Here is a 21,800-nt window from a genome sequence, read left to right on the forward strand (position 1 = left end):
TAAAGAAAACAACAAAAAAAAACTAAGTAATTAAGTAACTCTCTCTCTCTCTTTTAAGGTCACTGCCGGTGTTCCAAGCCCGGATAAAGGAGGTTCTACTCTACATAAAAAATTCTTAAATTTGATATGCTAACATTTAACAACCCTGGACAAAGGTGATGTATGTAATTTACTTTAAATTATTTATGTAATGTGAGTCTACACAAAGAATTGAAGTCATTAAGGTATTTTGAGACGTGACGGCCTATTTCAAAGGCAAAAAAGGAACCAACAGAAGAAGTTTATTTATTCAGAGTTCATGTGTAGTTCCAACACATTTAGTGTTTGTTTTACTCACGTTTTTCTCTCCCACAACTCTATTTCTCAACGTTAATTTACGATTATGCAAATTAGACGATTACGTCATTTAGCGACTTCTAGCGACTTTTAGGACAACCAATAGCCACTTTCCTTACTGAGGAGTTGACAACACTGAGAAGAACGTTCAGAGACAGAGCCATGACAGAACGCAGCAGAGTAGTGCATTTGTTGAGGAAGCTTACAATTGCGGCGTAAGTCTACTAAATACCACAGTGGGAACTCCGAGTGTGAAGTACCTACTTGGGGCATTGGTGTTGTGTAAAATTAACGTTTTTTTGCAAACAGCGGCTTTCACACTGAAGAACTAACTTCGCTTGTACAGCCATTGCAACACAAACCTGAATCCAGGATTCGGTGGTTTTAGTGGGTTTGGATTAGCCTACTCAAAATTCGCTTTAAACGTGCTTTAAAACTGAATGCGAATATATGCGTGACGCACAGAAAATGCGTCCAGACTGCAAAGAAAGCGAGAGACACATATTTTTACATGCCATATATTTCACATGCCACACCATGTATTTCTACTAAATTAATAAATACAGCAAATATTTAACTTAGCTAAAATCACAACGCATAGATTTTAAATGATTAATAGTGTTATGGTCGTATTGTATTTATTTATTAAAGCATTTCTTTTTTGACATGATGTCAAAAGGTCAGATTACCAGAGCCCTTTGTCATTACCAGTGCAATTGTGGGGTAAATTACTTTTTCACCACCAATTAAGAGAGAAAGCCCTTGGCTTGGCTAAAACTGGGGGAATGTTTACTGTACTATTGTTTTTAAAAATGAATTTGTTATTCTTACTATTTTTCTGTGATTTAATATGCAGTCATAAATAGGCAATAATTTACTTTTATTAGTGCAATCTTTTGGATATTTAATAATTTTTTTTATAAAAAAGAAAAAGTTGTGGGGATGAAGCCTTTATCTTGGTAAAGAGTCTTCTAATTATGTATTGGTCTGATTATACTTCATATGGATGGAATTGATTATACTCGCTGTAATAAAATACAGTTGGTCTGTGTTTCTTCCATAACATGTTCAGAAAAGCATATTGTGTATTACAATGATACATTTTATCATGAAGAATTTATTAGTTTTTAGAATTTATTAAGTTTAAATAGCCGCTTCCATATGAACAAGAATGCTTTTTCAATATTACCAGAAATATTTTGCCCCCTTTTTTATTTTAAAGCTGGCTTTATTAGAGTTTAATAGAATAGCAGTATATAATTGCATTGTCCATATAGATTTAAGTTTAATGTTAAATAGAAAATGGTTGTGAACTTATGTGACAGTATACAGTCATGGCTGTAATTTTAAAACTGGCACAAATTTTGCCTTTACAGTTTACTCAGTTGTTTATATGGTATACTGAAGTACAAGCATTTCATAAGTCCTTCAACATTTTATTGACAAATACTTAATTTTTATCGTGTTGACCTTTCTTTAAGACCTTTGCATGCTGGATATCAGTGTCTGGGCAGATTTATGAATGATTGCAACCCATTCTTGCCTAATCAGTGCTTGGAGTTGATCACAGTTTCTATGTTTTGGTTTGTCCACTCTCTTTTAAAAGATTGACCAAAGGTTTTCAATGGGATTGAGATCTGGGTTTGGGCCATAGACCCAAAATTTCAATGTTGTGTTCACCGAGCCACATCTCTTTTTGCCTTGTGGCATGGTGCTTTGTCATGCTGGAAAAAACACTTGTTGTTGCTATTCCTTATTCATGGCAGTGTTCCGAGGCAAAATTATGAGCAAACCCACACATGAATGGACATCCAGAGACCATTTTCCACGTGTTCCAAACATTCTGAAGGGGGCTTTGTCAGAGAAAATAACTTTACCCCAGTCTTCTGCAGTCCAATCCCTTTACTTCCTGCAGAATGTCAGTCGGTCCTTAATGTTTTTCTTGTAGAGAAGTGGCTTATTTGCTGCCCTTCTTGACACCAAGCCATCTTCCAAAAGCCTTTGCCTAACTGAGAGTGCAGATGCTCTCATACCTGCCATTTGCCATTCTTGAGCAAGCTCTGCACTGGTGGGGACCCCATCCGAAATATTGTTAGTAGGCCGTTTTGTGGCAGGGCCAAAATGCAGTAGCTGGAATGCAGTAACTTTTGTGATTAAGTTAGTTTTCATGGCAAAGAATGATTTTGCAATAAATTGCAATTCGTCCTTAAAAAAAGACTGCAACCTGCATCTGGATTAGTTCAAAGCTAGTACAGTAAAACTTTGAATAACATCACTCTACCTTACCTGCCAAAGATTTGTGTTTATGCAGTATTTTGTTTTTAACAGGTGCAGATGCCCAGCTCACTCGCATGTGAATTCTGCACACACCTATCTTCAAGGTACCCCGTATCCGTGATACAAATTTGTAAACGTATTCATTCTCAGAAGGCTCATTCTAAAATCAAAATATGAAGCATGGGACTGAAGCATATTTTCCTACACGAACAGGTGCAGGCCACACCTGTGGAAGAAAAACTGACTATGCCTTTGAGGTCAGCTTTGTGAGAAGACACAGCTAGAAGACACATGGATGATACATTTGTGTTATTGTTTAACTTTTGTATTGTAATGTTTTACAGTTTCAAAATAAGACAATAGTTTGGGCATCCTATGTGGTCAGTACTTAGCAACCCCAGCTGTCAGCAACAAAGGCCCAAAGCACGATCAATTAGCCCCCTGCCTAACAGTAGGAGAGGTGTTCTTTTTTTTTTATAATGTTGTGCATCTTTTCTAAAGATACCTTTGCTCACTGCCACCAATAATTCCATATATTTGATCCACATCAGTCCACAGAACGTTTTTTCAAAATGCATCAGGCTTAGATGTTTCTTTTGAAAACCTCTAATGCCTAATTTTGTGGTGGGGATGCAGGAAAGACCTTCTCTTCCACATGCATTATATTTGTGCAGTAGAACAGTGCACCACTATGTTAAATCTTCTTTTGCAATTGCATTTTTAAGAAAAGGTTTTTAACAACCTACCTAAGTAGTTTAAGATTTTCTTGGTTTTCCAGACCTCAACCCGACCTTTACTGTTCAAGTGCCATTTCTAACTAAGGACCAGGAAAAACACTGTCTTTTTATGGCCTTCCCCTGCTTTGTGGGCATACATTTTTTCACAGTAACATAATTTGTGGCCAGGGGTGACCACACTTTTGCAGAGCAACTCAGTTAAAGATCAGTATCAAACAGGCTGGTTGTGATAATGTTCAGATATACCTTTATTCATGATTTGAGTTCTAAATGAACTATTGTAATGATATCTGTCTTCATGTTTCAGATGGCCTGCTCTAATATCAGATATGGAGAGGGGGTCACTAGAGAGATTGGCATGGTAATGGTTATATTAGAATGCAGTCATTAACTTTTCCCAGGAACGTCATATGTGCTAGGCGGTTGCTTTAGTGGTGGGGGCAGTGGTGGCTCAGTGGTTAGACCTCAGAGTTATTGAAGAAAGGGTTGTGGGTTCGATACCTGGGCTTGGCAAGCTGCCACTGTTGGGCCCTTGAGCAAGGCCTTTCACCCTCTCTGCTCCCTGGGCGCTGAAGTTGGCTGCCCACCACTCTGGGTGTGTGTATGCTCACTGTCCCTAGTTCATTAGTGTGTGTATTTTCACTACCACAGATGGGTAAAATGCGGAGATCACATTTGTACAGTGACAAATACTTGCACCTTTACTTATCACTTTTTGTATCCCAGGTTGATAATAAGGTATCCCATGTGGTTGTTAAGTAATTGCTATGGTATCTCAGGTGGTTGCTAAGGTGTTGCTAGGCTTTTGCTATGGTATTCTGTATGTTGCTAGGCTGTTGCTGTGGTTTCTAGGTGGATGCTAAGGTGTTGCTAGGCTGTTGCTATAGTATCCAATGTGGACGTTATAGATGGGAGGGGGGTGTCCCAGGTGGTTACTAAGTGGTTGCTAGGCTTTTGCTGTGGTATCCTAGGTTGTTGATAATGTATTGTTAGGTGGTAGTGTGATGTTGCATTTGTGGTTTCTGTGGTGTGGAGTGTGTGTGGCATGTGGTGGTGTTTGTCGTGTGGAGTGTTTGTGGTGTTGTGTTTGTGATGTGGAGTGCAGTGCGTCTGTGTGTAGTGTGCGGTGTGGTGTGGGGTTGTATGATTGAATAGAAAAGGACACCCTGGACAAGATAAACGTGAACCTATTGGCACCATCCCCAATGCCAGACTGGATTCTACTTTTGGGATGAGTTGGGGAATAAGATGGGATGGTGATCATCCAATATCCTGTCCTCACTAACACTTTTGTTACTGAATGCAATCAAATTCTCACATCAATGCTCCAAAATCTAGTAGAAAAACTTCCATAGACAGTCGATTTTGATTTTGGAAGAAACAGTAAATGAGCATGTAAATGTGTCCCAATACTTTTGTCCATATAGTGTATTAAGCATGATGATGGTATGATGTTTTCAATTGTTTTACTAGGACCTGCAGAATCTAGGTGCAAGGAATGTGTGTCTGATGACGGACAGTAATTTGTCCAGGATGTGGCCAGTCAAAGCAGTGTTGGACTCGTTGGCCAGACATGGTGTGAAATATGAGTGCTACGACAAAGTGAGGGTAGAGCCTACAGACAGCAGGTGTGGTGTGTGTTTGCCATCCAGTCTTGTTTGTATGTAATGGATAAAGTCAGTTACAAATAACAGTGAGTTTGATTTAATTTGATAATATATTTTTTCTGATTGAATTAAAAGGGTTTTCAAAAAATTGTTGCAAAATGCCTATATAACATTATAATTATAAACAGAATGTCATGTAATATTGGGTCATACACCTGCATGGTATTGGTTATTAAGAGATGTATTTAATACTTTAAGAGTATGTGTTTTGTAATGTTTAAAGCCGATAGTGTAATATATTCCTTTCCATTTCTTTTAGTTTTAAGGCAGCTATTGATTTTGCAAGGAAAAGAGATTTTGATGCATATGTAGCTGTCGGTGGCGGCTCTGTGATTGACACCTGTAAAGCATCCAATCTCTATGCGTGCCATCCGACAGCTGAGTTTCTGGATTTTGTCAATGCACCAATCGGTAAAGGAAAGCCAATTACAGGATCTTTGAAGCCTCTTATTGCTGGTATTCACATGCACTTACCAATTCACACTTACATTCACAACACACATACCACTTTAGGTAGGTAGGTAGGTGTCGCAACACAAACAAATATTGACATGCTCCCTGACACCCCAACATGTCAAAACACAAATAAATGCATGTGCACTCTCAGAAAATCTTTAATCTTTTGCGTGTGTCTCTGCGTGTGTTATAGTTCCAACCACAGCAGGTACTGGAAGTGAGACTACAGGTGTGGCTATTTTTGACTTTGAAGAGTTGAAGACCAAAACAGGTCTCTAGAAATTAAAACACCAAACATGTCAATTGTCTTTTCTTTTAGGCTTTAATTTAATCTACATTAATCATTATTATTCAGCATTTTACTAAAGTGTTTAACCTGTATCTTGATGTCATTGTTTTGAGTAAAATATATGTGATGGATAGTGTTTGACACAATCTTGAGTGTGTTATTTTTGTTTATGTGAATATTCACACATTTTCTCTTCAGGCATAGCAAGTCGGTCATTGAGGCCTACTCTGGGACTGGTGGATCCACTTCACACTCTGCACATGCCAGCCAGAGTGACTGCCAACAGTGGCTTTGATGTGCTCTGGTAATATTCATTAAACAGTACATTAATTTTTTTTTTTATCTGAGAGTTTCAATACAGTATCATATATGTCTAATTCTTAATATATATAATAATTATATGCATAATTCTTATTGCATCTGCTCCTCCCTCTTTTTGGCTCCATAGCCATGCATTGGAATCCTACACCGCACTGCCATATAACATGCGAAGTCCTTGCCCCACCAACCCTATCAGCCGCCCAGCCTACCAGGGTAGTAACCCAGTCAGCGATGTCTGGGCAAAACATGCCCTCCACATGGTTGCCAAGTATTTGAAACGGTAAACCGGAAGATTAATTACAGTCCTGTCATATTTATTGCACATTTATTTATTTCTTACCTAGTTTTATGAATCATACAGTTTATTATAGTAATTCTTGAAATCAAGAATATTAATATGGAGTTTAAAGACTTAGTCAGTGCAGCCATTGTGCAGAATGACCCAACATACTCAATATATGCATATTATTTATATATATATAAATAATTTATATCTTTACTATATAAGATTGGTCAGACCCGCCCTCATCAGCAATACAAACAGCAACTAACCCAGTTTCATCTTGACACAATCTCTCATATCACCCCAAAATTCACTGCTGCTCACATTTATCTCTGATGTTATAACTCATGGTTGGTTAGACTTGCAAACAGCATGCCTCAGCTTCTTTAGCAAGCACAAGTTTAGCCATGTGATGGTAAATGCAGTTTAAAAAAAAAAAAAAATCACTGCTCCATTTGTTTTTTTGAAAATCTTTAGAACATGCATGTCCCAACACTTCTCAACAGATTTATCCATGTTCCCTAGATTCCTACAGCCTACATGGAGTAGTACTGATCAGATAGACCTGTCTGTCTCTCATCATGTGTCCAGAAATGTCCACATAATGCTAATCATTTCCTTTTCATTGTAAAAAAATAAATATTTAAGTTTTTACCTTACAATCACTTTGTAAATGCATAAATTGCATTTAAACGGCCAAAGTAATGAAGATATTGGTTTAAGCCTGTTCTATTAGTATTTATCAGGATTTTTATCAGTAGTATCTTTGCACTTATGACTGTCAGGCACACAGTGATTTAATTAATGAATATGCTGATGACAGTTGATGGGCCATACAATACTACAATAGTAAAACGTAACTGAACAGAATCTTAGGTACTGACATTGGATTATTAGCTCTGGAATACAAACTGCACTTCAGTTCTTCCCTAAAATATTCAAATGGTACTCAATACAACTTTAAGGTCAATGAAGTGAAGGCCAATTTGCAACAGCTGTCCACTGCACCAGTGAATTGTATGTGCTACTATTGTGAAATGAAAGCATCTAGTAGAAGCAACAGCACAAAAACTCACAGAGCTTGCGTAAGCTGCCAAAGTGCATAGTGTGTGAAAGTTGTCTGTCTGAAATTGGTTTGCTAAGCAGACAAATGTAGTGACACTAGTCTATGTTGTGATGTAAAGCATGCCACTTGGATTTAAAGGGAGTGGGATGTGTACTCAGTAAAGTTTGGAGGAGAAGGGATAAGCAAATAAACATGAACCTTTTTGGCACTATGCCTAATGCCAGGTGTGTGTATAAAGCCTCTCATCATGAACTATGTTCTCTGGAATAATTGTGTTCCATCTGATTCTTTTGGGATGAGGTGGGGTGGTGATCAGAATAACAAACCCTTTTTAATAGTCTTGATTTCGGAAGAAACCGTAAATGAGCAGGTGTTCCAATACAGTTCGTTCCATATAGTGTGTTTTCTTTTTCTGGGTGTATGTCAGAGCAGTGTATGACCCCAATGATGTGGAAGCACGCTCCAGCATGCACCTGGCAAGTGTGTTCGCTGGAATTGGTTTTGGCAACGCAGGAGTTCATTTATGGTACTTTTCTGCATTTAATTTGTTTAATTTGTAAAACAGCATGGATGTTACAGTACCATTAGCAGTAATTTAAAATCACTTCTAGAAAAAATGTTTTAGGATTGCTAGACAAAACCTGAATTTTAATTGTTGATTATTGTGTTTGTATCTGTAAGATTGTTTGATTAATTGATTAAACTCTTCGGTAAATTATTTGATGTAATCTTTTTACAAATTCTTAGTGAATACTTTTTCTGTTTCTTAATTTCAGTCATGGAATGTCATACCCAATTGCTGGTAATGTTAAGACCCATGAAGCAAAAGGCTACAACGTGGACCATCCCTTAGTGGTAATAACAGTCCTGAGCAGTAAACAACACTCAAAATAACAGTTGTGGAAAACAATACTTAATTTGATTTAAGAAATATTTTTAAATGTTTAATATCACAACAACTTTAACAATGAGAAATGTAACAAAGTGTGTGTGTGTGTGTGTTTCTGTTTCTCTAAGCCACATGGTCTCTCAGTGGTTCTTACCTCTCCTGCTGTCTTTGCCTTCACTGCCAGTATGTGCCCAGAGCGCCATCTAGAAGCGGCAGAGATACTGGGTAGTGCATGTCCATGCGCGCACACACACACACACACACACACTGTGGTTAATAAAAATGTAGCCAGATCTGGTAAACCAGAAAATGGTAAGAGCAGATATATGGGCATTTGGATGGATGTGTTAAATTCAGCACATTCAACCATAGACACAGGTCCTCTCTCTCTCAGACCTAAAAAAAAAAAATAAAAAAAAAAAAAAAAAAATAAATATATATATATATATATATATATATATATATATATATATATATATATATATATATATATATATATATTATTATAAATTATTTTAAATATATATATATATATATATATCTATATATCTATATATATATATATATATGTGCACACTGATCTCTTTGTATTGTGTTCATAACACTGTTGTACAAGCACAATTGCCCGCATCTTCCAATTGTGACACCCTTTAACGGAGCATGATATACTACTCATTTTGTATGTTTAGCATCACTTTTCTATATCCGTGGATCTGCTGCCGTACCGGACACCTGCATCCACTATTTAGTAAATACGCTGATGGAAAGTAAAGTTTGGAAAATGTGTAATTGAGCATTGTTCACTCAATATTACATATTCAGTTGTATCTTGTTTTGGTGATTGCCTAAGGCAGGTCTGCTTATTGTGATTGTGATTAGGTGCTGATGTGAGGAATGCGAAGACTGAAGATGCTGGGTCTGTGTTGGCAGACACACTCAGAAAGTTACTGTATGATCTGGATGTGGAAGATGGGTTGTCTGCAGTTGGCTACACCAAAGAAGATATTCCTGCTCTGGTGAAGGGGACAATTCCTCAGGTTCACCCCCTCTGCTAAAATCCCAGCCTTGTACTGTGAACTTTATTATAACCCACAAAAATTCTGACAATGCAGCCAGTCTACAATAGATGGTTTATTAAGTACACATGCTTTGTATTTTCACTCACACATCATTTCATTTTGTATACCAACCTATTGACATTTCTACAAATTGAGACATTTGCTGTTGTATAATTTAATTTCCCCTAAATTAAACCAGCTATAGCATTTAGGTACTTAGTTCCTTATAGTTTGTGTGTGTGTGTGTGTGTGTGTGTGTGTGTGTGTGTGTGTGTGTGTGTGTGTGCGTGCGCCTTGCAGGAGCGGGTGACAAAACTGGCCCCCAGGTCTCACACTGAAGAAGATCTCGCTGATCTATTTGCTGCTTCCATGAAACTGTTCTGAACACGCATATGGACAATGGACATCAACTATACATTTGTCTTTACAGCTTATAAATTAAATGTTACCACCCACCCTTGTTTAAAAAAATGAATGATGAGTATGATGAAAAAATAATGAGATACCTCTGTTTGACTTGGTATATTCTAGACTGTTTTATTCCCATTTACTTTGGTTCAGTGGGCTTGTAATTTTCTTTTTCTGGACTTTTTAGATAACACAAACATTAAAATGTTGCTATTTGCTCTGGCCTACAGAGAAATCTGTTGCGCCATATCATTTTCTTTTAATATATGCTATGATCTTAGTGGTCCTAGGTAAAAAAACATATGGTAATAGGATGCCTATATGGGGGAACAAATGCAAAAGATTAATTTTCCTCATAACATAAGCTCACTACTTCATCTCCAACCACACCACACAGACATATTTAACATGTCTCCTTATTTGTAATGTCCTTCATCCATGGGCATCCATCCATACTTTTGTGTATTCTGTATATGTGTGTGTAATATATATATAATCCTCAAAAAAAAATCTTTTGCAGTCACAACTGCACATCATGTTAGTATCTTTTTGTGCCATTTGTCCTAGTAAAAATTACCCCAGACACTAGAATAGTAATGGCACTGGTTAACCCCTAAAGACTGGTTTGCAAGAAAGAGATTGAGGCTAGTGCTACACTAAATGTTACTTTTGATGGAGATTCACCATCCAGAATGCTCTGCAGTCCACAACTGGGGTCGGTTTCCCCATACATACTAATAGTGCTATTAACTGATAAGATTTAGGTCAGTGACCACAACATTGTGCAGAGAGGCATTAACTTTATTTTGTTGTTATGCTGAAAATTCATTGCGCATGCAAACTGGAAACACTTTAGCTGTGCGGGCGCTTTAAACTGTTTTATTGGCAAACAGAGGAGGAACAATCAGAATCTATGTACAGGATAGAGTATAGTACAATATATACTATTATAATACACAACTTACAGGCCACCACACCAACAGCGAGACTATTTGTCATCAATTTTCATCATTTCTTTTAAGCTAGCTATGCCCATACCTGGGTCAAATTTCCATTCTGCAGTCACCTCACCCCACTACTCTTTTTTTTCATTTGAGAGAGGCATGAGTGATACTCAAAGGTCAGAAAGGAATCAAACACTGTCAGCATCAGCTGTCCCCTGGAAGTGATAAACACAAGAGCATGTCAATGTGAACTGCAATAGCATTGTTTCCAAAAGGAAAACTATTTTAAGGTTAGGGCAGGGTGAAGCATAAGAGGGTGTGGAGTGGGTTGTAGGTAAACCTTTTTGACTGTTAAGGCTGCATGGGTATATGTGTAAAGGCAATGGCAGTTTGTGTTTAAGACTGCCATGCCAGTGGCAAATGTAAACGTAACCTCCTTTAACTCTAGACATATGCTAACCAATGTGAATAAAGCTTTGTTCAGTTTATCCCAGCAAACCCATACTGAGATTAACCTTACACACCTAAATCAGGAGATACAGAATTGAAACTTAAATTTAACTAATCATGAGAGAAGGCAGTTCCACTCTGGGGCAGTAGGAACACTAGGGTATCAAGAATCCAGCCATGAAAAACCACTTGCCAGTTAACAAACCTTTAAATCACACTTTTACTACAAATGAAAAAGCTTTAATAAAGCTTTAATAAAGTCATAACGTTTTATTGCACAAACATTATCAGTCTCTTATCATTCAGTCAAACCTATAGAACGTCATCTTCATAATGACTAATCTCAGTCATAATATTAGCTTCTCTAGGATGTATTAGTTTAAATCCAAAATAATATTGAGAGAAAATGAAACATAGTTTCCATTCGTCTGGTATTTGTTCCTTGTACATCATAGAATTTTCCCTGTGTTAGTATTATTGTGACTTTTTCCATTTTTAAAAACTGAGGATCTCCATTGGGAAGTTACAACTGATGTTGCTAATTTAACCCATAACTAGCCCCCAAGATAACAGGCCAAATCCCACATTTAGGAATATATTAGTATCACTGTGCAAAACATACACAGAGTTTCTTAGATTGCCTTCTCAATTATAGTTCTTTAAAACAGTCTCCCCACACTTATCCAAATACGACACTGATACCAGCTGAGATGGAGGTGTGTTTGAGGTGTTTCCCCTTGAAGTGAGTGTAAATTGCTACAGGGTGCTTCTACACACACTCAGTTGCACCCATACTCTGCAAGCTTGCTTAGTGTGTTCTGCACTGATGCATGTGTAAAGCATGTCTGTGAAGCATGTACGAATAAATGCAAAGAACATTTTCTGCCAGTACTTCTGCTTAACTCCAAAGCCTTTAAGACTCAACAGTTTTTTAAAGAAAGCATTCCACACACACACACACACACACACACACACACACACACACACACACACACACACACAGAGAGAGAGAGAGAGAGAGAGAGAGAGAGAAAGAGAGAAATAAACAGGCTGCACTGTTAGCAATTAGTAAGATGTTTGTGTAAGTGTATATGAACAATATTTCTATGTATATGTGCGTGTTATGTAAATCAGAAAGCAGATGACAAACAGATGACACTTCATCAGGACTGGTCCATGGGCTCATAGGTGCTTGGAGGCTCTGGCCCCTGGCTCTCCATCTCTTCCTGCTCATTTGGTTCCGCCTCCTTCCCATCATGCTTAGTGGTGTCAGGTGTGGTCTGTTGCCGTAAGTGTTTGTCCATAGAGGCCTGTATGTTAGACACCATCTCCTGCAGGCGGCGCCTCTGAGTCTCAATCGCTGATGGCTCTAGGTCCACCCCCCCACGTCCCTCGCGTAGGGTGAGCATGCCTGGAGCCACACGCACAAGGTCTTCCCCTGACAATGCTAGCCCCTCCCCTTGAACACTACCACTCAAGTCCACCCCACTACTGTGCTGTCGCCTGATTGGTCGGTGCTCAAGAGGAGCTGACCCCAGAGAGTGACCTTTGCCCTGGAAAGCAGTGACAGTCTGTTCTTTCTTGCGCACCGCCCCCCCACTACCAAGTTTAAGGCTGTGGGCAGGGCTTCCCTCACGGCTATGAGAAGAGGTCTCAGTGCAGAGCTGGGACAGAGCCTCCTGGACAAGGTCCTCCACATCAGGGCCCACAGGGAAGTGGCCGGCGGCATCCACACATAGCTCCAAACGCTCCTCTGCTGCGTTGAACACAAATGTCTTACCAGTCAGGTGTGGCAGAGTGCAGTGCTTCCCATCCAACAGACCTAAATTCAGAAAATTCACACACATTTACATACAAACACTAGTCTGGATCAGGGATGATAAATATGATGATAACTTGATGATATCATGACACTTAAAGAGTGAATATGTTATCCTTTATATTGTGAACATGTCTTACACGCAATTAAACAGTAATACTCTCCTTATGATGATAAAGTCAGTGTACTTTAGACATTAACATTACTCACAATATCCTTAGAAAAGATTACAATAATTACATTAACAAAAGATTTAAATTACCATAAAATACCATCATATTGGATGTATGCAGTTCTGGAAAAAAAATATCTAACATGAACTGCTACAAACATTAAGCCCTCGCCAAAGTACGTGAGTATGTGAGGCCACTGGGCCTTCAGTTCTCACCTACTACATTTTCTGCGGACAAATAAATGCACAAACATGAAAACATACGCATGTCAAAAAAACAAGACAAAAAATAGAGCTGCTTGCGTTGTATATATCTGCATTTTAGCTGACCTATTAGCTTTTGCTTTCTTTTTACCACCACAATTAAAGGATGCAATCAAATGCATATCAAGTGTAGTCTTTCAGCTTTAATTCAAAGAGTCTAACAAAAATATTTAATTAATCGTAATATAGAGTATTGTGTATAGAGTGATACTTTCTTCTCAAATGCAACTGAGCATTTGCAAACCTGATACAATTGTGCTTCATAGTACAGAGGGATAATGCCAAAACAACCCAGGTGCTTCTTAAGGGAAATAAATGTAATAATTTAACATGGCTAAGTCAGTCACCTGACCTCAACCCCTCTGAGCATGCTTATCACTTACTAAAGACAAAACTGAAGGCAGAAAGTCTGTAAATGCATGGCAAACAATCTCAAGGGAGAAAACTCAGCATTTGGTGATGTCCATTGACAGAATTAAAAATGATTCTAATATTTATGTCAGGTTAGTGTGTCCAATTACATTTGAGCCTGTGAAAATGGATAGACTTTGTAAAACACTGGCTGTAATTCCTATTTAGTGATGCAATATTTTAGTGAAACCGTTACATTTAAACCTGCACTTTGTGTAACTGCCCAAATACTTTTGGCAACTGCTCTCAAATTTCTCTGAGATCTCTCCACTGGTGTCTTATAGAATTTCTATCTGGACTCATTACTGGCCACTTCATAACTTCATAGCTTTAAATTATTCCTAGGTGCTTTTTAAAGTGTGCTTTGGGTCACTGCAGAAAGACCCACAATTTGTGATGGAGATCCAGCTTTCTGACACTGGGCTTGCTCAATTTTGACAAACATTTGTCTTAGTGTCAAGACAAAAGCCTTTGGGCCCACCTGGGTCTCCGAACACAGCATCCTATTCAATTCAGACTGCAACGGATAGTGGAAACTGACATCGTTGTACCTTGCAGCTTGAATTAGTTTGAAAGTTGACTGATGTTCTTTAGCAATCATTTGATCAATCCTTTGTTGCAATCTTCCATGAATTTTTTTTTCATCCACATCCGTAAACCTCTTAATGATGTTGCGCATCAATTGAATACAATTGTATTATTTTCTTTCCATACTCAGTGTGGTACACAGTCACAAAAACTGAGTCAATATTAAAATGTGACAAACATGCAAAAAGAAATGAACAACCACTAATTCATTAGGAATACCTTTACACCACCTTATCCATGCTAAACAGCCAATGAATTGTGCAACAGCAGTGCTGTGCATAAAATGATGCACATATGGACCAGCAGCTTTTGTTAATGTTTATATCAACCACCAGAATGGGTGTAAATTGTGCCCTTAGGAGTTCTTCAGGTCAACAGTCAATTTACTCAAAATGTTGCAATAAAGGGAAAAAAGGATCTAATGAGTGGCAGTTCTGCAGATAGAAATGCCTTGTTGAGAGAGGTCAATGAAAAACTGCCAGGCTTGTTTTAGATGACAGCTACAAAAACTACAGTAACAAAAAAGCTATAGTAACTCAGGTAACCATTCTGTACAACTGTGGTAAGCAGAAATATCTGTCAGCATGCTTGAGGCGGATAAGATACAACACCAGTGGACTACATTGAGCGCTAGAAACAGAAAGCTGAGGCTGCAGTGTGCACAAGCTTACTAAAACTAGACTGTTAAAGACCAGAAAACATAGCTTGGTCTGATGAATCCCGATTTCTGTTGAGGCACACAGGTAGAGTCAGAATTTGGTTGCAGCAGCACAATTTTGTGTCAACAGTCCAGACTGGCAGAGACGGTGTAATAGCATGGATAAGGTTTTTTGGCACTCTTAATGACCCATTAATACCAATAAATCATTGTTGGAGTATCACATGTATCACATCTTATTTTACACAGCCTACTTCCAACTTTGTGAACTATGATAACGCACAGGTCCCAGAGCATAAATCTTCTCTAACAGGTTTAATGAACATGATAATCAGTTCAGTGGCATTTCTAGTCACCAGATCTAAATCAAACAGAAATCCTATGGGATGTGGTAGGATGGGAGATTCGCAAGAAAGTGGACTTGAAAACACAGTCATATTAACATCTTGTGGAACCCATGAAAGCAAAGCTTCACATACTTTTGCCACTCAGATATTTAATATTCATTAATGATTCATAATATTCAACCATTTCCCTCAATAAACTCTAATATTTTTGTGTCATTTGTTTGATTTGGTACTTCTAGGAAAATCTAACGAAGCTGTAGGTGGCCTTTACCACTGTGTATGAAAAAGAGAGAAATTACCCATGTCTTTCTTGACAATGTTGTAGAAGACTCCTCCTTGCTGAAACAGATGAGGTAACTTCTTAGCATAGGACCACACATCTTCACCTGAGAAGACAAATGGACATATTTAGAAACCCCACCCAATCTGAGATACAGGAGGTTTGTAATTAGAGAGAGCAGTAATATGCTGATCAAATGAGCTTAGCTTAGGATTCAGACTTTAAATGTTGTTAAATTTCACAATTGATAACATTATTCAACATTTGTAATATTGTAAATTAAAGTCTTAAAGCATTAGCCACAATGGTCTTTTCCCCAAAATTGTATCTCAAAAGTCCATACACCAGAAAGTAAGAATAAAAAAAACTGTATTACCACGTTGTACTTTCCTTTCTGACCAAACCCACCTATCATTAAGCAAACTTTAGGTTTGCTTAGAGACTTTTAGTTAGTTCAGTTACAGTTTCACAACAAAACAAATATGTCATGAAACAAATTGAATATGTGCTATGATTTCCAATTCATATTGCTGTTATAACATTAAAGAACAACTTTACCAAGGTACATATGTAGGATCTAACAGGTCCTCTTTAGAGCAAAAAATTCTATGCATTCCATGAGTGCACAAAATCAGCGGATTGTACACTCTAGGTGACTTAGAACGGAAAACTGTATTTAGCTTGGCATAGCTGAAAGATGAGTTTGGTACACGGAAAGGACATTCAGCAAACCTCAAACACAGTTGTCTCCTGCTTCAAAAGAAAATCCTACATAACCAAAACAAGGCTGTAAAACAGGCCAGATTAAAAAATATTGTAATAGACTTGAAATTTCATTTATGGCCCCAAACTTTACATACACATCCCACTAGTGAAAGCCTTTTAAGCACTACAGTTGTGATGAAGTAAAACATAGCAGCCATTTCAGGTGTTTTTATTACTTGTAGTTGTACTTAAGTATCAACATCTTCCCCAAGGATGTGCATCAATTCCACTGCAAAACATGCACATCACCCCAGACATGTTTTAAAAAAAATCTAGCTACACAAACCAGGTCCATATCTCTGCAGAAGAGGAGTTCAAGATCAGTGTGTGCCGAACCAAAAATCTGGGAAGTAAGTGAGTATCTAAGCTAGGATAAAAGCCAACCCTAGCCAACTGGCATCACCGTCTGTTCAGCTAACAAACCGCACACTGCAGAACAGGATGTCAGCACTATCTGGGAAAGACTAACAAAACAAAAAAATATTCCTGTTACTGTGCTAAGCTTTGCTATGGCTTCTGTGTGAGCTGTTGAAGAGACGTCAAGCATCCAATCAGAGTTCACAAGCTTACCATTAAAGGAAAATTTGCCTATTTTATTCTAAGTTCAAATCAAACGGATGTAAATATGTGTGTTAAAACTTGCTCTGTACATTTAATTGCATATTACATTCCTTTGACTAAGTGTTGAACTGTCATAAGGTTCAGTCTACTAATCAACTTAATCAAAGGTCATTTATTTTAAAGTCATATCTGATAGCACCTATGGTATCATAGGTTACTTGTCATGCGTGTTGCTCTCACCAAGACAAATTCCTTGTATGGGTAACATACTTGGTGAAATAAAGAGATTCTGATTCTGATTCTGATTCTAATATTTAAGTTTCAATATTAAGCCTCATTTTGGAGGCAGTGTAAATTAAAATGGTAAACAAGTAGTGCAGGTATCAAAATAGTATATCCAGAGTCAAATTATCAAATTGCTTAAAGCACATAGTTTGTGTACTTTGAATATATATATATATATATATATATATATATATATATATATATATATATTTTTTTTTTTTTTTTTACTATTTCCAAAAATGTTATATAAACAAGTATTCTTTCTGGTGTCAGGAAGTGGATCCTACCCATGAGTGTCGCTAGGAGACATAATGATGACATCTCCAGGTCAATGTTGTCTTGCATCTCTCGGCTGGTAGTCCTTCTAAACCGGGGTTCTGTTGTGGTGCGATTGTGTGCATCTGATGTGCGCGTCTCAGAGTCGGTATGTGTGTCAGGGACTTTCTCTTTCAGCACCTCCACAGTGATGCGGTCTCCATGCTGTAAGGACACAGGTAGGTCCTGCTGCTCAGCTGGTGGGGGTGGAAGCTCCCGGGGGGGGAAGCCATGCCGGATGCACTGCTGATGAGGCTGCAGGCTAAGGGCCTGGGCGATAGCTGTTTGCAGCTCTGCATAGGTGGTGTGGGCTTGCAGTTGTAGCATCGCTTGCCGCCCATCGCTTGTTGTCACGCGTATCTTCTTTTCGCCACTTGGGGGTGGGACTTTTGTAGGTGTGGGTGGAGCCGAAGAGGAAGAGGATAATGCAGGGGAAGTGGGACGTGGTTCTGCGCTCTGGTCCTGCATGCGTATGCGTTGTGTGCGTCTGCGTTGGGACAGAGCTGCCTGCTCACTAATGCTGTGCTGCAGACTCCTTTCAGCTCGGCTCATCACTAGCTCCTCTTTGTGCAGTGTGCGGCCTTTCTGACCAGTCAGGATAATCTTGCTGGGGGGGTTTGCGTCTGACTCCACCACCTCTCCTCCCCCTTGCCCCTGGCCCTGTACATGAGCACTCTCTATAGCCACTGGGTGGTATTCATCTGGGTTCTTCTTGGCTGTGTGGTGCAGGATGGTATTGACCACTTTCTGCACCAGAATCTCACTACCAAATTCTCCAGGAAAGTGCTTAGTGACAAGGCGCATTGCAACCTCATAGACATTGCTGTTCAAAGCTGGTTCTGGTTCATACTGGAACCAATAAACAGTCTCTCTGACTACACGACCACCCCACTCCAGCGTGATAGGAAATGCCTCTGGCAAGTTGTCATACTCTTTTCCCTCCCAATAATGCTTAAAGCCACAGCCACATTTCCCCCCTTGAGAGCGTGTAGTGGTACGGTCCCCATCCAGGTACACCACAGATCCGTCACCACGGACATGCCGCACTGAGGTTCCATGGCACCAGGTGCAGGTGGAGAGCGAGCTGAGTTTGTAGTCAGGCACAAGTGTGTCTCTCTCAGGGCAGTAGGAACATACTAAGTTATTTAGAGGAAAGCTGTAGTTCTTATCCCCCCGAAGAGTGCCATGAGTGGACTTGGCCAGGTTGTAGAGTTTCCCGCCAGGCACCAGCCATTCAGGGGGCACATGGAGTTCAGACAGTGCATTGCAGATAAGGCAGCAGTGCAGACGATTCTCTTGCACCGATTTCTTTGCTGCCTCTGTCACTTCTTCAGGCTGAATGCCAATCACCCCTGTGCGACGGTAAACATACTGATGAACATCAGCCACAAGTGCAGGGTGGATTCCATGCTTTTCCATGAACACATCCTCCATGGCACCAACTAAGCGCAGTAGGTATTTCTCTTGCAGGCTTCGGTCACCCCCAATTATGCATCCTCCACAAGGTTCTAGATTCACATACCTGCGAATAAGCTCCTGTGGAACACCCCACGCTTTGGGCAGCAGCGCTGCAGGCAGTTGAGGCAGTGGCATGCCCTTAATGCCCACTAGAGGGAGGTAGTGGTTCCTACCCGAGCTACTCCAGGCGATGCAGATGGGCTTGTTTAAGGAGCCATCCTTTCCCCTGCACTGCTCTTCAGGCACTAGACCTGGGAGGAACGTGGCTGAGTAGTCACCTGAGCTTCGCATACCACTCAGCGAATCCAAGAGGATTATGGGACGGTGCAACACATTTGCTAGACCAAATATATGTATATTCCTCAAACCAAGGGGGACACCTTCTGGAGGGACAAATAGGGGATCACACTCATTAATAATGTCTTCCCATTCCGCATTGTCAACAAAATCTTGAAAAAGAGCCTTGTAGCGGTCTAGATTCTGCTTAAAATTGAGTTTTAGGTTTTCTCTGAGTGCATGCCAGAATAGTTCACGACCCACTAACGCCCTAGACACAGCGTGCACTAGACAGTGGCCATCTCCATCCACATGAACAGGAATGAGACATTCTTTGTTGCTGTTGGCTTTCTTGATTTCTTCCAAAGTATCATGGAGGTATATAAGGCTGCCAGACCGGTCCTTGCCATATCCAACTGTAGATACATGCTCCTGTTCTATAAGGAAGGCCCTGCCGCCCAGCAGCGAGCAGTCAAATATATCGCCCTGATTCATCTCCCGTAGTAGTTTTGCTTTTCCTGTCTGCTTGTCCATTCCGTAACGGGTAAGAATCGGTGACAGCAGCTTGCAGTGGTAGTTAGACAGACCCATCACTTTGACCAGCTCCGTGCCCTTCTTCGGAGCTCCCGTAACACCGAGTAAGGCATTTCTCAATAAATTGTGAAGCACAACATCTGGGTCGGTTACTTCCTCCACATTTAAAAGATTCTTCTGCTCGTGACGCTGACCACATTCAGTGCATTCAATGCTAATTGAGCCGTAAGCTGGAAAGAATAGCTTCGCCTGACATTTAGAATCTGGGCAGATACCTGATAAAATCCGCTTGTCTCTTTTCTTTGTTCCTTGTGCTGACGACATTTTGATGGGCAATTCTTTACTGTTGTAACGGTTTACAAAACCATTATATTATTCCAGTTTGTTTAATCCTCCAATTGTTATTTATCCGTAGAGAACAACACGGAAGCGGGTATTTTTCTCCACTGCCTGTTTTAGGACGTACCCTCTGAAAAAATGGAGGAAGCCGGATATTGTAGTTTGCAATAAAATTAAAGGACGTCTTTTCCATCGAAACATTTTTCTGATGAACATACAATCTATGTGCCGTTCTTAGTACTGATGTGGACATAGATAAAATTAATATACGTTAATATAACGGCAAAGATATTCGCACATTTGTTTAGTGCACTACAATTTGTGCACTACGATAACCAGAATGCAAAGCAGCTCTAATGATGTTGCTGCGTTCGTACAACTGACCGCTGATCTTTAAGCGACGCATATTTATGTTTACCCGGAAGTGTGAATCCTAAACGAGTTTCTGAATCCTAAACGAGTTTCTGAACTCAACTGCCATCGGATCTAACTTGAAGAGCAGCACTCAGCTTTATGGAAAATAAACATGCAAAAACGATCTAATGACGTACAAATTTGGAAAGAAAAATAATAATGTTATAATGTAATAATGCATAGCATAAAAATGCAGCAACGAGTCAGAATTTCTAAATATAAACCATTTTATTAAAAGAGGGCTAAAATATAAGAAAACATTTATTATTGAAGTTGTACTTTTAGAGTCCACTCATTAATTAAATAAAATAGACTGACGTCAAATGGATGCTCTTGCTCATCTATCTTTTTTTCACCTATCTTAGAGCCACTTGAATCTGCTTGTGATTCTTTTACTTGTCAAACATTTCTCACCTCACATTTTCGATAACTCCAACTATGTACACGAAAGTAACTGCAATTGTAAGTCACATTAGCAGGAAGCAAGTGTGTGTGTGTGTGTGTGTGTGTCGACCTTCTGACACTTGATAAAGCATAAGGTTATTTGAAAGGTCTCTGAAACCACTGATTCGGCTCTGGTTCTTTCAAAATGTCATGTCGATTTCTTCTTAGAACAGCGCCATCCTCTGTCTAAATTGTGTATGACCTCTATTGTACCTTTTCATCTTTGTATTTGAGCCTCACTCCATCACCATCATGTAACTCTGTGAGCGGCCTTGCTTCATGTCATAGTAGACCTGTTCTGACCTTGCATACTCCTTGAGCTGTTTCACTGTCTTGCTGTCACCTGTTTCAAGAGGGTCTTCTTTGACAGGTAGATTGGAGTGATCATTCCATGAGGAGTTGAGCAGGTGAATAGCCACACCCTAGTGGTGTATTACGATAGGCAAGTAGCGCCTTGTAGACTGCTTTTCTCATCAGTTTTTTCACAATTCCAACTGACTTCTCCGCCAGCCTGTAAGATTGTAAAAACGTGGACTGGATGTAGTGTGTACAAAGTCCCATTCCTCAGAAAAGGCTTTGAAACCTGCACCGCTAAATTGTGGACCATTGTCAGTAAATACTTTGGTAGGTACACCATGTCTGGGAAAAAATTGACATCATGCATGTGATAACGTTCTCTGCTATGGTGG

At 39.3% G+C, this 21,800-nt stretch overlaps 2 protein-coding genes across 2 annotated transcripts; one reads left to right on the forward strand and one right to left on the reverse strand.

Moving 5' to 3' along the window:
• Positions 1–473: 473 nt before the first annotated feature.
• adhfe1 (alcohol dehydrogenase iron containing 1) lies at positions 474–11,496 on the forward strand. The gene is made up of 14 exons (XM_072668294.1): positions 474–551; positions 2,665–2,717; positions 2,827–2,870; positions 3,658–3,711; positions 4,824–4,978; positions 5,277–5,473; positions 5,667–5,744; positions 5,961–6,066; positions 6,211–6,363; positions 7,860–7,958; positions 8,209–8,287; positions 8,450–8,546; positions 9,201–9,358; positions 9,680–11,496. The coding sequence occupies exons 1-14, from the start codon at positions 499–501 to the stop codon at positions 9,761–9,763; spliced, it is 1,410 nt and encodes a 469-aa protein (XP_072524395.1). The 5' UTR covers positions 474–498; the 3' UTR covers positions 9,764–11,496.
• Positions 9,604–20,369, reverse strand: vcpip1 (valosin containing protein (p97)/p47 complex interacting protein 1). The gene is made up of 3 exons (XM_072668293.1): positions 17,619–20,369; positions 15,740–15,826; positions 9,604–13,003 (listed from the first exon to the last, which is right to left on the reverse strand). The coding sequence occupies exons 1-3, from the start codon at positions 20,236–20,238 to the stop codon at positions 12,345–12,347; spliced, it is 3,366 nt and encodes a 1,121-aa protein (XP_072524394.1). The 5' UTR covers positions 20,239–20,369; the 3' UTR covers positions 9,604–12,344.
• Positions 20,370–21,800: the final 1,431 nt, after the last annotated feature.

Source organism: Salminus brasiliensis, chromosome 23 (assembly GCF_030463535.1).
Source record: "Salminus brasiliensis chromosome 23, fSalBra1.hap2, whole genome shotgun sequence".
NCBI classification, from domain to species: Eukaryota; Metazoa; Chordata; class Actinopteri; order Characiformes; family Bryconidae; genus Salminus; species Salminus brasiliensis.

What these genes read in the sequence shown, in the direction of transcription:
- vcpip1 (XM_072668293.1), bottom strand. Translation starts at nt 20,238, where the DNA reads ATGTCGTCAGCACAAGGAACAAAGAAAAGAGACAAGCGGATTTTATCA. An exon ending in TCTCCTAGCGACACTCATGG is followed by an intron (nt 15,827 to 17,618) that starts GTAGGATCCACT and finishes TTGTCTTCTCAG; the next exon opens with GTGAAGATGTGTGGTCCTAT. An exon ending in CATTGTCAAGAAAGACATGG is followed by an intron (nt 13,004 to 15,739) that starts GTAATTTCTCTC and finishes TTCTGAATTTAG; the next exon opens with GTCTGTTGGATGGGAAGCAC.
- adhfe1 (XM_072668294.1), top strand. Translation starts at nt 499, where the DNA reads ATGACAGAACGCAGCAGAGTAGTGCATTTGTTGAGGAAGCTTACAATT. An exon ending in AAACTGACTATGCCTTTGAG is followed by an intron (nt 2,871 to 3,657) that starts GTCAGCTTTGTG and finishes TTCATGTTTCAG; the next exon opens with ATGGCCTGCTCTAATATCAG. An exon ending in TGAAGGGGACAATTCCTCAG is followed by an intron (nt 9,359 to 9,679) that starts GTTCACCCCCTC and finishes TGCGCCTTGCAG; the next exon opens with GAGCGGGTGACAAAACTGGC.